Source organism: Sinocyclocheilus rhinocerous, unplaced genomic scaffold, assembly GCF_001515625.1.
Source record: "Sinocyclocheilus rhinocerous isolate Xijiao unplaced genomic scaffold, SAMN03320098_v1.1 scaffold171, whole genome shotgun sequence".
Lineage (NCBI taxonomy): Eukaryota > Metazoa > Chordata > Actinopteri > Cypriniformes > Cyprinidae > Sinocyclocheilus > Sinocyclocheilus rhinocerous.
In genome coordinates this window covers 902169-918943 of record NW_015642206.1, presented here as the reverse complement: position 1 = coordinate 918943, position 16775 = coordinate 902169, and the positions used below count along the sequence as shown (strand labels likewise).

Below are 16775 nucleotides of genomic sequence, written 5' to 3'. Positions count from 1 at the left end.
TGCTGCGTGAATGTCATGGAGAGATGGATGCAGATCTCACACACAGTTTCTATTTTTACACGGAGGGATTGGTCTGATAAGACGTCAATTGTGGGGCTCTCCGCGCCAAAAGCTTTCTTGCTGAAGCTGATAAAGATGTCCAGAGCCAAGAGTGACAACAGCATGTGTTTGGCATGGTAACAGGGTGTGTGTTTATATATATATATGTGTGTGTGTGTGTGTGAGAAATTCAGCAGGTCAGGCTAATGAAGAGCCTCATTACCAGGAGAGGAGATGATTAGGGCTTTTACACACAAACCCATCTGAAACAAAAGAGGTGGAGACCGAGTTTTATGAGTATCAGGATGATTTCACAGGGCTCAAGTTAATGGTGTAACGTTACTGCAATCCATTCACTGTTATTGCCTCTGTAGTCTCATATTAAGTATAGCTTTTACTGTTAGTTTGAGTATCTATTTCATAATGTGAAGCTCTTTTTGTACTAATGGCAAGCTTTTTTAATTACATTTCTTATGAAATCTGTTTTGTTTTGCGTTTACCAAGTTTCAAATAAAAACAAAAAATAATAAAATGAGATTAATTAGCTAATTTGTCAAGTATTTACTGCATTAAAGGGTTAGTTCACCCAAAAATGAAAATTAGCCCATAAATTACTCATCCTCAAGTCATCCTAGGTGTATATGACTTTCTTCTTTCAGACGAATCCAGTCGGAGTTATATAAAAAATTGTCTTTGATCTTTCATGCTGTTTCATGGCACTCAGCGGGTGTTGCATGCTTCAGTCCAAAAGAACTTAAATAAAAAGCGCCCATCCATAAAAAAAAGTGTCTCACACGGCTCTGGGGTGTGAACAAAGGCCTTCCGTAGCGAATCGATGCGTTTTTGTAAGAAAAATATCCATATTCAAAACGTAATAATCACTTTAATGTAGCTTGCGCCAACAGTTGTGCATCTATGAAGTCAACAGTTAAAATTCTTCCAAATAAAAAACATAAATAGTATAAATGGTCAAATAATTGTATATATTCTGTTCTAATATTTTTATTTTTTTCCATAAGATCAACAGTTTGCTCATTGGCCTACAAAGCATATGGCTTTGACAGTTGCTTATAGAGAACTTCAAATTATGAAAAAATGGCAAGATTAAGTTTTGACAGTAGGATATATATATATATTCACTGACCTATTTACCAATAATATATGTATAATACCAGTAATTTTTTGTCTTTGTGGGGACATTTTTTGTTCCCATGAGGAAACAAGCTTAGAAATCATAAAGAATGAAGGGTTTTTTTTGTGTGTAAAATCTAAAAATAGCAGAAAGTTTTGCTTGAGAGGTAGGTTTAGGGGTAGAGTTTGGGTAAGGAGATAGCAAATACAGTTTGTACAGTATGAAAACCATTATGGAGAGTCCCCATAAAGCATGCTAAATGTGATTCAGACACATAGGCCTAAACAAAAGTGAAGTGTGTGGAAAGAAAGAAAGAAAAAAAAAAACATAAAGCATGTGCATAGAATAAAATATGAATATTGTAAAATACATCTTTCCCACTATTATTTTGTCTACATCATCTAACATATTAACAGCTGATGTTACAGTAAAGTCCGCTCTCTTTACACATATGGCTTTTGTCCCTACAGGGGAGAGGAAAGGAATGGCTGACCTTCAGAAAGACCATGCTCTCCAACTGAGCGTTTAATAATGTATCATTTACTACAGCGTGTGTCTGTGTAGCATAGGCTTGTGTTCTATGGTTTCTTTTTAATCTAGCTGAAATGCTTACGGATGAAACATAACATAACATAGCCTAATAACACGATGTTGTTATCTGACATGATGAAAGGAGTAACAATTTGATACAATCAAATCTCTATTTTCCTTTTTTAAAAAGCGTATTCAGATAAGCTATTTTTACGTTCTATGAAATTTAACATAAAACATTTCACTTTATCTATTTACAATTTCTTCACTTAGCTATTTATCTAACGTGTGTATTTCGACTTCCCTGAGTAAACATGCTGTTGGTGTGAGATTTCCACGGAAGGTGTCGCTGTGTCTCACGTGAATGTGAAGCAAGCACAAGGTGCGCGCGGAGTACCTGTTTTCATCCCACAGCCAAACTTTGGATCCGTTGATCACATGAGCGCACATCAAAGTACTTACGCGGGTTACTTGTGTTTACACTTTGAGGCGTGTATTTTCAAGTTAATGAATTGCCGTTTCAAAGAGAAATTGGTGTAAGTGTCATCATACTCAAGGTAAACGCAAGGTTTAGCGCAACTTTTTGACCACCCACTCGTGCTGTGACGTGCCTAGCAGCGGCTAGTAATAAATGAAAGGCGCAATTTGAAGCGTCCAGTTGTTCTGCTGCTTCAGCGCGTCATCTCTGTCACATGCGGCGGAGCACATTCAGACAGGACGGGAGGTATTTTAGATTGACTTTCTGTCACTTTTTGCTTTTTGTTATTAGAAAAAGTCATGTAGCTTACTTATTTTATTCATAAGGAGTTCTCAAAAGCAGTGTTGTCAGTGTTTTGGGAGCGCGCAGTAACGGAACAGTTGAAACGTTTGGCGTTGCAGTGCTTCCATTGATCGCTCTGGACTGAAGCAGCAAACCACTGGAATACATTATCAGCGATTCAGCTTGACAAAATGAGCGGCGGTAAGAGGTAAGAGCCCAAAACCTGCTCCTGTATTTATCGGTTCTGTGATCAGGATTATAGTTCAGTTAACAAGTCTCATCCAGTTCATAGTAGAATAGCATCTGAAACCCCCTGCAACAACAGACACTGAATTTACATTAAATATAAACACTGAGTGCTGAGTCTTCAGACATGGGACAAAACATATTCCACAACTTACAGTAGCCTAGTTTACGTCCCATCTTTTTGTCAGCATTGCCAGATAGGAAAACTTTTATAAAAATGAGATAATATCGAAGTCATCCTGGTCCTCTTTCCATGTTTCACCTGTTGTGAGTTCAACAACATCACAGGCTCTGGTGAATTCTTTTTTTTTTCTTTGTAATTTTAAGTAATCGATGACTTATGATTTCTGCCATAGCAGGTTATGTCAAGTTCATCATACAAGACATACTGTTGGATATTTGGATAATCTCATTATTAGTTATTAGTAACTAGAAACACCATATGCAAAACTTGGCTAATTTATCAACACCTTTAGATTTTCAAACTGGTGACAGTTCAGAATAGAAGCTAAGAATCCATTTCATTCATGTCAATATTTACATTCACATGCAATATATTCTGCACCCAAACATAGGTCAGTGCCTCTCATGTTTTTTAGGAGATTCACCTAAAACAATTAGTTAATATGTGAACTTATTTACATATAGGCCTATTTTTATTTCATCTTTTTAGCCTGTTATGTCCCAGTACTCAATAAATCAGCGATACAAAATCTAAATATACAAGTTAATATTTAAAGAAGAATGATTTCTCTTACACTTAAGAGATTCCAGTCAGGAGTTGAGGTCAGATATGTAATCCAGTTATGCATAAAACACTAAAGAAATCTGAAAAGAGGAGAGTTCATTCCTTAATGGGTATGTTGCCACTTTAGATTTTTATTTATTTTGCTGCAGTTAAATGGTTGAAAATTGTTATGTTTTGCTTGTATTTTTAAGTGTGGGTGTAGTTTATTATGCTAGTTTGTCATATTTTATGTATGCTTAAACAACAGTTCACCCAACTACCGGTATTTGCAAGAAACCGTGAACCCATCTGATGTGAAGGAGCACTGTTGGTGCTTGCTGTGTCAATGTCTGTTCTATAGGTGGCAATGAAGATTGGGGAAGGAAGAGGGATAGTTTAGGGAAGTAACAGTCAGAGTCTGATGTTAAAAAAACAGTTTAAGTGCTGATCTTTATTTATTTTTTCTTTTTGCCTTACTTTATAATGGTCGACAAAAGTATTTTCCAAGAGATTTTTATCCTTTAACAAACTGAATAAATTGAGAGCCTTCCATTGCCTCCAAGAGAATTGTTTTCCTTACAATTTTGTACATTCTGTACAAATGAGATTACTATAAACAGGATTGTTTTGTCTGTGGTTATCATACGGGTTATGAATTTTGACATTGTCCATAAAGCTGGTATTGTTGATGGTTGCTATTAACAGTCCTAACTTAGCTATGTGTAAAGTCTAGGTGTTAGAAACATGGTCATGTCCAACCCCTCTGTTAAACTTATTCACTGACCTATTAACCAGTCATCTAGTATTATATCATGTCACAGATAACCAAACACCTCTGTTTGTGTCGCACCTGCCGTATGTAGTTATTGCTTAACAACATGTATAAGTGTAAAACCCTGCAGGGCTCAGTAATATGGCTTTTTAAATGGTGGTAAGTGTAATACTAACTTAACTTTTAACTTTCATAAAAGTTAAATAGCCCCTTGGATGACACAAATCTTGACGTGCTGTAGAGCTTCACTTTGCCAGAATTACAACATAGGCTCAATGGAAAAGCGTGCCTACCTACATTTTTTGCAAAAATCCAAAATGTACCTATACATACAATTCACTGCAGTTTCCAGCGGAAATTAACACTAGAGGCAGTAAAAAATCAATTAAGAAAAACGTATTTTCGCACAAATCCTTGCACAATACTACGTTATGACCTCATAACACTTTTACCATAGTGCATGATCTCTGATTAATACATCTTACGTTTGTATCACATAACCAGCTCCATGTGTATGGCTTTTCAGACATAGTAAACTTGATCAGTAGCTCACCCGGTACAACATTGTATGCTGAGTGCTCAGGCACAAATCCCATGAAAATGGCATGGTTGATTCAGCAAATGCATTTTTATCGAATAGGTTTAGTATAGGGTTTACTGTAGGTGGTACTTTATTTTCAAATGAGCATTAACATTTTAGCACCACTCACCGGACATTTCGTTTCCAACCTTCTGCGATACATATAACAACCAATGTACTAACCTGTTGCCAGATTCATGTTCGATTTTCAGATAAAACTGAACTTTTAGTGCCACTCACTGGACATTTCACTTTAAAAGTGTTACTTTGAATGTGTTATGAAATGTGCAAGAAGCAGTGTAATATAATTTTGTTGAAATGTCACCACAGGCACATTTGTTCAATGAGCCTGGGTTCCAGAATTGAGTGTTTAAACTTGGCATCTTTTCAGCATGCTTGATTACATCTAGTTGAGATATGCAGTGACACTGGGCGCTCAGGGAGCTCTGGGCTCTTATCAGAGAAACAAGCTCTATCCTTCCTGTTTGTGTTTACATCTTTCTTTGAATTTATAGTTTTGTAAAAATGTAATGAGCCCATAGAGGAAATCATTATCTAAAGTAGTGCTGGGCGGTATACCGGTTAATACCGAATACCGGTTTTTATTTTCGTTATGATATGAATTTTGAAAATACCGCAATACCGGTATATGTCACTTAAACAACGTTCGGAACGCGACACTGTTTGAAAGGGGTGTTGCACGATAAAAAAGTAATATAGCCAAAACAACCGCATAGCCGCCGCTCTTTAGTGTAGATGCATGTTGATTTTATCAGACGATGCCGCGATTATAAATGAGAGTGACTCCTGGTTAACATGTATTAAAAGGGGTCGTGTTTAGTCACTATTTAGTGTGGTATTTTTTGACAATATTCACTCATCATGACAGTAAAATAGGGCATTCTAAGTCAATATACTGCAGTATTTCCTCTCTCAATCAGTAGAAAATATGGTTAACACTCGGTCATGCATGAAAAAAAAAAACCCGTCTTGTACCGTGAAACCGGTATAATTTTGAAAAATACCGTGATATAAAATTTTGGTCATACCGCCCAGCACTAATCTAAAGTGTGTTCTCTGGGCATTCAATGTTTTTAATGGATTTTAGAAGTGAAAAGCACTCTATTATCGAACCTCTAAAGATGATTGTGATCTGAACAAATAACATCATATCCATTTACTGCACACTTTTAGTCACACCTCTGTTCCTGAAAGAGAATGTCAGTGTCTGAATTGTTTCGGTCTGGTCTTTGGACTTCTTTCTAAAATGACAAAGAGCAGTCACACCTTGCTTGGAGCAATAATCTTTATCCCTAGTGGGCAAATGGCTACATGCTCCCCCAGATGCAAATGTAAAGTTCACTACATAGAGTTTACAGCATACCTTTTATATGGAGAGTGTGTTGAAGTCTCAGTGAAGAATTTAAGATATTTAAACCTCCATGTATTAATGGACATGGAACCACTGTATTCTAACAACATACTCTTTGGAAACGTAATGGCCAAAAACAGTCTTAAATCATTGTGATACACACAATGTTGCTGTTGCTTAATTTTACTAGGCAGTCTTAGCCAGGCAGAACATGTCAGATAAAGGTTTAAGTGCTTACATAAGTCCACTCAGAGTTGACTAACAATCATCTTATAGAAAATGTAAATGCTAACTCTGTGTTTTGTTGGTTCAAGTAAGAAATTGATTTGGCTCAAAGTACTGAAATTAACGTAATATAACCGACTTTATTTAAAAAAACTGTAAGGAATAACATACCACCTCTACTCTTATTTTTGAAAAATGCCAAACAGGAAATTAGTTCATTTCAGCCCTGCTATGGATCTTTATCCTCCTCATTCCAGACATCCAGTACATTGGACAAATTTGTTTGAGTGTTTCTTGCTGTATGTTTTTGGTCCACTTAGACATTTGTCCTATTTTATTTTATTTTTTATTTAAATTTTTTATTTTATTTTATTTTTCACAGCCTTTTACATACAGTACACTCCGTAAATGTATAAAAAAAATGATGTAAATGTAAAAATCTATTTATCTACTGGTGAAAAAAATATATAAGAATACTGAAATAAGTTTCAGCCTTGCTATACATTTTTGTCCTCCTCATTTCAAACTTTCTAAATATTGGACATAGTTGTCTTAATTCCAGAATATTATTTTTTATAACGATAGTATTTTCTGGAATATAAGTCAATTAAAAAAAAAATCTGAAACATTGTTTCAGATGGAGTTATATTCCAAAGCGACTTTACCGGGATTTTAAATTTTTCTTAATGTAATAATAAACCAGTGCAATAATTACCTGTGTTTTTTTTATTTTTTTTATTCTCTCAACAATGAGATTTTGACTTGGTGTGTGCGAACTACTTTTTAGGAAAATACAGTAAGCATTGTTTGTTTGTAAAGTTTCCTGTACCAGGTCAGATTAGGTCATGTTTCATTATTGATCTAATGCTATTGCTAGGGCATATAATGCCCCATAATCGCTTGAGTATAATAGACCAGCTGGAGAAATCCAATTGTCATAAATAGCGTTTGAGACCATGCTCAGTGTTTATTCCACCCACATGTAACGTGATGTATTAGCATTAGTATCGCTCATTAGTTGATCTGAAATCTGTGTGTGGCAGCCCGGCTCACACCTCCTGGACATCAGACTCAATTAGCATCTTACTAGGCTGCCCAGCCCGTCCCATCCCCCAGAGAATGGATTACCCTCCCAATGTTTACCTGACCGCTCCTGTGTCCCCTCAAGGGCAGCACTCAGAACAGGACTGTGTCCCATAAGTTACACCGCACATCTACTAACCAGGGCTGGATCCAGACCAAAGACTCGGTTAGTAGCGTTACCTGCTAACCTGGGAACATGGCTAGTACTAGCAGAAACACACTGCAAGTGAATGAGCCTCGCCGCTATGGCTCCACGTTGTCTTTAGAAGAGAAATGTGAGCAGTCTTTTTTCCTCTTTTACTACTACAGGATGGAGGATGAGGCCGTGCTGGACAGAGGGGCCTCGTTACTCAAAAACTTATGTGATCAGGAAGAAGTTGAAGGTAAGTACCTCATTTTTAGTCTAAAGTCAATTTTTGATTTGGAATGTGTACTATTTTAAAGTTTGAAGCCAAGGAAATGCTTCTTATTGTGAAGTCATTTGGGTTTTGCTTTGCTACAGTTAGATTTGAGTGGTACGTTTAGTATGTTTACTTTAGAGTGATGAAGATGTAGGGCACAAATACCTGGTGACTTTGTGTTTACCTTGCCAACTTCCTTCCGGTCCAAAGATAGATTTAAATGAGTGTTAGTGTGTGTTGTTTATCAGAATGCCATTGAAGAGCATGTTTAAGAAAGTAATTTTTTAATGACTTTGTCAGATAGCTATCAGAAGAAGTTTTTGAAGCTTTTACAAAACTAAATAAAAATAAAACAAGACACTCAATAAAATAAGTGAATTATCAAATATATATTTAATTATTTGTTGTAACATAATAGCTACCGCAGTATGATCTATTAATGTGAACTAATTCAAGGCTTAATAAAAAAGCACAGTGATTAATAGGTCCTCAACACTTGTCTGAGCTATACAGCAGATATCTTTAGCTTTTGAATGATTGCAGGGAGGAGAGATGGATCTGTATTTCATCTTCTTTCTTTCTTCAATTTGCATGACTTTAAGTGTTCCTTATCCTTTCAGCCCTGATTGAACACCGTTCCTCCTCTTGCTGTCAGAGTGTGGCAGAGGCTGTGTTCACAATGAATAATAGCTTAGCTCACTGAATACTACACAGTATAAACTCTATACAGCCTGTTATTCTTTAAAACAGGAAGGAAATCAGAATGTTACTGTTGCATGTGCATGTGTCCAGTTATGATCTTGGGAAAAAAATTGCATATTAATGTCAGTTTGTGCAAAAAAACAAAAAACAAAACAAAAACAAATAAACAAGCATGCACACAAACTTCACTAATTCATCACAGTGGTCAAGGTCAACTCTGTTGTACACTATTAATTTTAAATTGTAGTCAGTCATCTGTGCATACTGAATATTTTCATACCATGCATAGTAGTATACATACCATATATTGCAGAGATAGTAAGACTGGTATGTCAGAATTATTTAAATGGGATTACTATCACTGCTATTTAAATGGAAATTGGAGAGCCACATGTAAATGGAATTTTGGTTTAGTTTTGCCGTTGATGGTTTGTCTAATTTAGTAACTTATGCTTAAAAGTCCAGTTTACATTTATAATCATTTAATTTGTTTACGCTTCACAACCATTCAAAAATTTGGTGCTGGTAAGATTTTTTAAAATTATTTTTGAAAGAAGTCTCTTATGCTCACAAGGGAGGATCAAAAATACAGTAAAACAATAATATTGTGAAATATTATTACAATGTAAAGAAACTTTTTTCTATTGAAGTATATATTAAAATGTAATTTCTTCCTGTGACACAAAGCTGAATTGTCAGCAGCCTTTACTCCAGTCTTCTTAAGTGCCACATGATCCTTCAGAGATCCACAGATCCTAATATGCTGATTTGCTGCTCATATTATTATTAACAATGTTAAAAACAGTTTTTGGTGCTTAATATTCATGTGGAAACCGTGAAACATTTTTTTTCAAGATTCTGTGATGAATAGAAAGTTCAAAAGAACAGCATTTATTTAAAATAGAAATCATTTGTAACATTATAAATGTCTTTACTGTTAATTTTTTATCAATTTAATGCATCTTTATTGAATTAAAGTATTAATTTCATTAAAAAAAAAAAATCTTGCTGACCCCACTTTTGAACGTTAGTACAATGAAAAGAACATTAGTCTTTAATAGCAATGGTCTGCCCTCAAAGTAAACTATAACAGAGCAACATGTACCTGCTAGACAAAAGATCCCATATGTGGCAGTTCTTTTAGGTAGAGCTTTATTAGCAGCTATATTAGCATGCACAGTGGTGTGTTGCTATTATCTGTACTTGTACCCTCCAACTCAACAGCTCTGTTACTGCGGTAACACAAGTTGCTCAGATGTTGAAGCCCATAGGGCCCAGCCAGATTCAGGGAATACGCTTTATCCAGTGACGAATTGCGTGCCACTCCAATTTAGGCCTCTTTCTATGGTCGCATAGAAAAGGGTCTCTCCGAAAGAACAGGAAGCTTGGCACAAAGCTGGCTCGACAATCTGTGGTTCCTCCCTCCCTCTTACCTCTCCCTTTCCTTCTCTTAGTCCTTGCTCTTACTCCCTTTTCCTTATTTTGCTCTCGCCCATCCCAGCATAGGTGGGATCCTTATTCATAAACGGTTCTTGATGATCTTTCTGCACCATTTGTTTATTAAAAACAAGCAAAGAAAATGGCAAAATGTCAACAGTTTGCAATAAGTTTCCAGAATGTTTGCAGAAAAGATACTGGATGTGCCCTGCAGCGGACCGATTTGACTGATTCTTAACTTTATACAAACAGTCAGATCACTTCCTCAACCTATAGATTTATATCCATAATGTATTTTTTTCCCAATCAATTTGTGTCTAAGTAACATTTAGTATTTAAAGGCTTTTTTGTAACTACGTTTTTGTTTTGGCTGCGCCGCCGCGCGCTCAATCCACTCAGCGTGCTTTGTTTATCAGATGGCGCACATCAGCTATACAGACGTTAATACTGAATGTTTAATATTATATTCATTGCATACATATACTTCGTAGTAGACATCGTTATCTCCTTTCTTCTGTCTGTTGTCGGTGTTTCTTTGTTTGAATATGGCGCTTATCACATGCTGTGTGGTATCGGCGTTTGGTATCGGGGCATTTTAATGAGTACGAGTACAGGTATCGGTGCATCCCTAGTCAAAATAAATATAAAGTAATTCATATTATGACAGTGCGACAAATTACATTGTAACAAAGTATGACCTATTGTAGATGTTGAAATGTAAAGTACATATAATGAAGTTATAATAAGATAAGATAAAGAGATGAAAAGATGAGATAATACTCAATGCAAACAAACACATGTCACCTTTGTAAAGAAAATTTGGACAGTATTCAAATGCAGTGATCTTTCGTTGGCAGTGAAAGCAAAAAGAGACAGCAGGGCTGTGAATCCAGTTTCAATACACTCTGCATAATTTATAAGAATGGATGATGTATCTTATGACTTTGCACAAAATAAATAGATTATTGTGTTAAGGTTCAGGGGATAATCATCTGGTCAGACTCAGAACCTTAAGGGTTGAAAGCACGTCTTTTAGTTTAAAGTACTGGAGACAGGGTTAATGTAAGATTGTCTCTGTTTGAGAAGAAACACATTAATACGATCATAAAAACAGGAGTACAGTCATACAGTATATTATCAATATAATAATATGAAACGCATAGATCAACTTTTTTTTAAGAAGAAGTCTCCACACAAAATAATCCAGCCCTTGGTTTTCAACCCAGTACATCCTGAATCTGTTTTGCATAAAATATGTTCATTTACGTGCAACATATTGTGGAAAGTAAGTAATTTTAGACCAAATAGAAATTAGAATAGACCAAATTGACATAGAAAATAAAGACAATACAAAAGCAATACAGAATGTTCTTGCATGAACTAATTTGGCTCATCTATAGTCATCTGGATATCTTTCCATTTAAGACATGTTGCTACTGCTTCCAATGGCTTCACCTGTCGACTAATGGTGAGGATTGTCCTGCGTTTAACCTTGTCACACTTGGTTATGTTGTGAGGCTCATGAATCACTGTGGTGGTCTGTTAGTCTCTCTGATGGTGTGAATCATGATCACTGTGTGACCTGGGGGTGAAGATGTAAAGATGGTGTTGTAAGTGAAAAATAAGATGCACCTGAATAAATTCTAATGGCATTTATTTGTTTGTTTTGCTGTACGTTTTTCTTTGACTTTTAACTGGTGCATAAAACCTTCATTTGAGATGCGCTCTGTAACCCTGTCACTGCTTTTCATGAAAATCTTATGAATTATTCAAATTCAGTGCATCAAATAAGAATAATTTTTTGGCTCCATAACAAATTGCTTTACTTAAAGTAAAGTAAAGGTGTTGGTTGAACACTGACTCTTAAAGGGATAGTTCACCCAAAAATGAAAATTCTGTCATTAATTACTCACCCTCATGTTGATCCAAACCCGTAAGACTCGGGAAACACAAATTAAGATATTTTTGATGGAATCTGACAGCTCTCTGACCCTCCCATAGACAGCAAGGGTACTACCACGATCAACGTCCAGAAGCGTATGCTGTTCTGTGTCAGCTGCGCAACGCGGATGCGTTTTCTACGTTTATTTGTGCTTTGATTTGAACGAAAACAACGTATCTGTGTGGTGCGGCTGACACAGAACAACATATATTGTTTGCGTTCAGTGGATACTCTCCAAAATGGCGCTAGGGAGGAGACGAATTGTTGAATAAAGTCGTTTTTTTTCTTTTGCGCACAAAAAGTATTCTCGTAGCTTCGTAATATTACGGTTGAACCCCTGATGTCACATGGATTATTTTACCGATCTCCTTGCTAAGTTTCTGGACGTTGATCGTGGTAGTACCCTTGCTGTCTATGGGACAGCACACTGTGCTAATGCAAATTGATTATTTGACAATTTATGCCATGTTAGAAATTTTAGATTATTAAACATCTTAGTTCAGTTGTAGCATTAGCCTGGAGAAGCTTAGAATTCTCAGAATGAAACATGAAGTTCCAAAAAAGTTACACAGTAACACAGTGTTGGGATGTAGCTTTAACAGATGGACATCTTGTGACTGAGGGAGAGACATGGAAAGTGTCTGTATGATATGGATCAAAACACTGGACGTTCCGCACTACCTGTTAGCTCTCTCAGCCAAAATATTTAGTTTGACAGTCTGCTGCAAACCCCTCCGGTAGAATCCTCCATTTCCTGCATAAATTACGTTGAGGAAGTCACGCAGGTTATTTACGTCTTTACTCATGTTACATCATATGTGTTAACCAATAGGCCACAAGCAAACAGTGGACATCCAGCTCCTGACCTTAGTGACACTACACATTATTTATCTTACAGATGCTGAACTGAGTTGTTGCAGGATGGTCACGTGGCTTGTGTTATCTTGACAGTAGGGAGCCGTTTATCTCATGACAACAACAATGTTAGGACTGACATTATTGTATTTACTTGGCTTGGATTGAGTCGGTTAGTTCTGTATGAGTTTATCTACGTCATCAAGAGCCTTTTAGATATACTAAGGGGAATTCACTCAGAATGAGTTGCAGCCACTGATAGTGTTGTTATTGCAGATGTTGCCTGTGATGTGTTCGCTCCTGATTCACTAAAGGAATAATGCAAATTCTACATTATTCCACCATCCTGTCACCTGATTTGTCTCTAAAATTGTAAATGCCAAAAGTGCATTAAATTGCACTGTCTGGATAGGCCTATATCCCAAGTTCCAACACTGTTCTTCATTGTTTAATTATAATTTGATAAATAACAATTGAAAACTAAAATATCAAATGTAAAGACTTAAATAGATTTAGATTTATAGATAAATAGATAAACAGATAAATAAATAGAATAGATAAATAGATTTAAATTATTTCTTTTAACCTGGTCAAACAGTGTCAGTAAAGACATTTCTAATGTTACAGAAGATTTCTATTTCAAATAAATTCTTCTCTAAAAACTTTCTCTTTTCTCCAAGACTTTCTATTCATCAAACTATCCTGGAAAAAGTATCATGGTTTCCACAAAGATACCGAACAATACAACTTTTTTCAACATTGATAGTAATAGAAAATATTTGTTGAGCACCAAATCAGCATATCAGAATGATTTCTAAAGGATCGTAATTTATATTTTAAAATATTTAAAAATGAAAAGCAGTTATTTTCAATCTGTAATAATAGTTCACAATATTACTGTTTTTACTGTTGTTTCAAATGAATGCATACAAAACGTCTTTCAAAAATCTTTCAAAAATCTTCAAATATATTACCAACCCCAATCTTTTGAATAGTAGAGTATATTCTTTGAAAATAATTCTTGTCAGGAAAACCAATCTTGTTATAGGGCTATTTAAATATTAATACTGAAAAACTAGACAAGAATATAGATAAATTTTTTTAAGCTCAAGTTTTTTTTGTGTTACTTATGCTTTGTGTGGTGTCATGTGAACTTTATAGCCTGACCTGTCTTCTCAATTTTACCTTCTCAGGTCACCACACTATATACATCGGTGTGCATGTGCCTAAGAGCTATCGGCGACGGAGACGTCATCGCCGACGCACCAGTCACAAGGACAGAAAGGAGAAAGTGACTGAGAACGCTTCGGACAGGTCGGATGCAGAGAACAATGAGGAGGCCAGCAACAGCATCCTCAAACCACTCAGTAAGCGCTTGCCAAAGAGCCGTCAGTTCACATTAATGCTGAGGGCTCCTTCATAGAGCCAGTCACAAACACACACACACACACTCACACACACATGCACACACAGCTACTAGCCAAGGCCACTGCTGACTCTACTTAGTCAGAACAGATATCCAGAGCTGCCTAGCCAGCGGATGAGTGTGTTTAGACAGACAGGGACTAAGGCCCCTGCGTGTAAGTAATAACCATCCAAATGGGTCACGATTGCCTGACGTGAGCCGCTGGAGGAGGGAAGTATGTGTGTCTCTGAGATTTCTAATGGTGAAGGATTATACGCCCAAGGGAGGATCACTTAGGAGGCGTTTCTGTTGATTTGGATGCCAGGACTTTGAATGCTCTCTAATGATGTGATAGCTGAATGGGAGAATGAGGAGGAAGAGAGGAGGTGAAAGGGATCGCATAAGCGAGGGAGAGGCAGACACGGAGAAAGAACATGATGATTCCAAGGTCATGTGAGGAAAATGTTGCCCTAAAATCGTACAGTGGTCATGTAGACTTATTTTCAGAAGTCAAAGTCCAAAAATTGTGGATTTAAATGAATTATTTACCAAACAAAGCACATCATCATTTACTCACCATCATGACATTGCTGTTATTTTTTCTTTAAAACTGTCTTTACACAGAATTTTTCCATACTAACACCGTGTCCGAACTACACGTGACGTGACAGGATTCCAGCGAAAAGCAATTTGGTTGTCCACACCAAATGCGACTCGACAAAATCAATCAAATATTACAGCCAATCAGAAGCGTGTGTGGACAGGCTCTTTCTGGAAGCGTACTGCACTTGCAACGAAATTGAAAGGTTAAAGGCCCCGATATACTTCAAACAAAGTTCTTTTTCGTTCTTTGTTTGAGGGCAAAATAAGTTCGAAAAGGCTAAGCGACAGTATACTGTTTTCGAACATTCCGACACCCCCGCGCTGCTGGAGGCGGGGTTGTAAACATGTGTCACGCCGCCTGCGTGTACTCCCTAAACACAACAACGATGGCGGCTGTGAGAGAAGAACAGTTTCGTAAACATCTGGCAGTAGCATTGATCTATTCAATGGCAAAGAAAAATAACAAGAACAAATGAGGTGGTATGTGCGTCCACTTAACGAAAACAGAAAGAATGATGGCGAGTTTGCCCTTTTTATTCAGCAAATGCGGAGCACAGATGAGGAAGTGCATTTTTCATACTTCAGAATGTGCGCCGCGCAGTTTGACGATCTCTTGAAAAGGGTTTCGCCATATGTGAAACATGCAAAAACGCACAGGACACCGATTTCCACTACGGAGAGACTGAGAAACGAACCGGAATGAGAAACGAACCGGAGGTAAAAAAAAACGCACGTCAAAGGCGGCAGAGTTCCAGAATACACCCACCGACTGCGTAATCGCCACGGACCAATGGTAGCTCAAAGGTGTTTTGGAGTCAAAACGAACTCCCCCAAAAAGTTTGCTTTGGTGAGCTGTTTCGAACTGCCAAAACGAACTTTGTTTCGGCCTGATTTTGTTCGAAATTACGTCATTTCAATTCGTTCTTCAATGTCGTTGGAAGTATATCAGGGCCTTAAGATCTAATTCATAAATATTAAACCTTTTTAACATTATTAAATGTACACACTGAGTGACTGACACCATCTTTGTTATGGAATACACTTGTTGGTTCGCATTGAATTCAGTTTTAACATCTTTGCTTTAATTGATTTTCTACGGTAAACTATCTATTGTTGCTTTCAGTATAGCTATAAGGTCACACAAAATGATATTAAAACTCATATTAGACACGTTTAACTTTGGATAAAGCACATAATCACCTGAGATTATCTACTGTAATATAGTTTGTATGTTGTTGTTCCAGCCGCAATATTGCGGAAATAGAAACCGTTTCTAAAATAGAAATTTCACGTGTCGCCGTCGCGGCTAGTTAGGACAAAAACTCAGATTAACATGGAAAAGATGCCTTTTATTGTGTGTCGCAGCATTGCATCGCGTCGCGTGTAGTTAGGACATGGTGTAAGACCTTTTAAAGTATAGACTTCTCAAGCTACAAAAAGTACAAATAAAAGTAGTACATATGATTTGTACGCAGTGTTGGGGAGTAACTAGTTACATGTAACGGAGTTACGTAATTTAATTACAAAATAAATGTAACTGTAATGAGTTACAGTTACTAAGAAAAAATGTGTAATTAAATTATAGTTACTTATGAAAATGTTAATGATTACATTTGAATATTTACACACATCCACATACAGATTAAATTGATTTATTTCCCAAATTGCACTGATTACTCTTGAGACATACGGCCCTATAATTTCCGCGATGCGGAAGACACAAACTGGTTCGTAGAATACAGTCATAAAAACGGAATTCCTATAGCCTAACGTGGATGGAATATGCCACATTTTGGACGAATAAATCAAAAGTAGGTCAGTACACTTGAATCAAAAGGCGATATAGACTAGTGTCTGTGAATATTAAGCCGCAAAAAGACAATATATGAATCTTGCGCGTTCTGCGTGTCTTGCCATCGGGAGAACCGGGACAATTCCCGGTGGCCTGGCAGCCGATTTGGCC

The 16775-nt window shown here is 36.7% G+C and overlaps 1 protein-coding gene across 7 annotated transcripts in view; it reads left to right on the top strand.

Annotated features, from left to right (window-relative positions):
- The first annotated feature begins 2376 nt into the window (after positions 1–2376).
- LOC107755741 (electrogenic sodium bicarbonate cotransporter 1-like) overlaps positions 2377–16775 on the top strand; it is a 77422-nt gene continuing 63023 nt past the window's right edge. For 6 of the 7 annotated variants that reach the window (XM_016572632.1, XM_016572627.1, XM_016572630.1 and 3 more), the window contains exons 1-2: positions 7645–7850; positions 13998–14171. In XM_016572632.1, coding sequence (XP_016428118.1) covers positions 7664–7850; positions 13998–14171 — 361 coding nt within the window. In that variant the 5' untranslated portion in view covers positions 7645–7663. Of the gene's footprint in view, positions 2427–2506; positions 2671–7644; positions 7851–13997; positions 14172–16775 lie in introns of those variants that run through there. The other variant, XM_016572631.1, reaches the window with a different exon arrangement.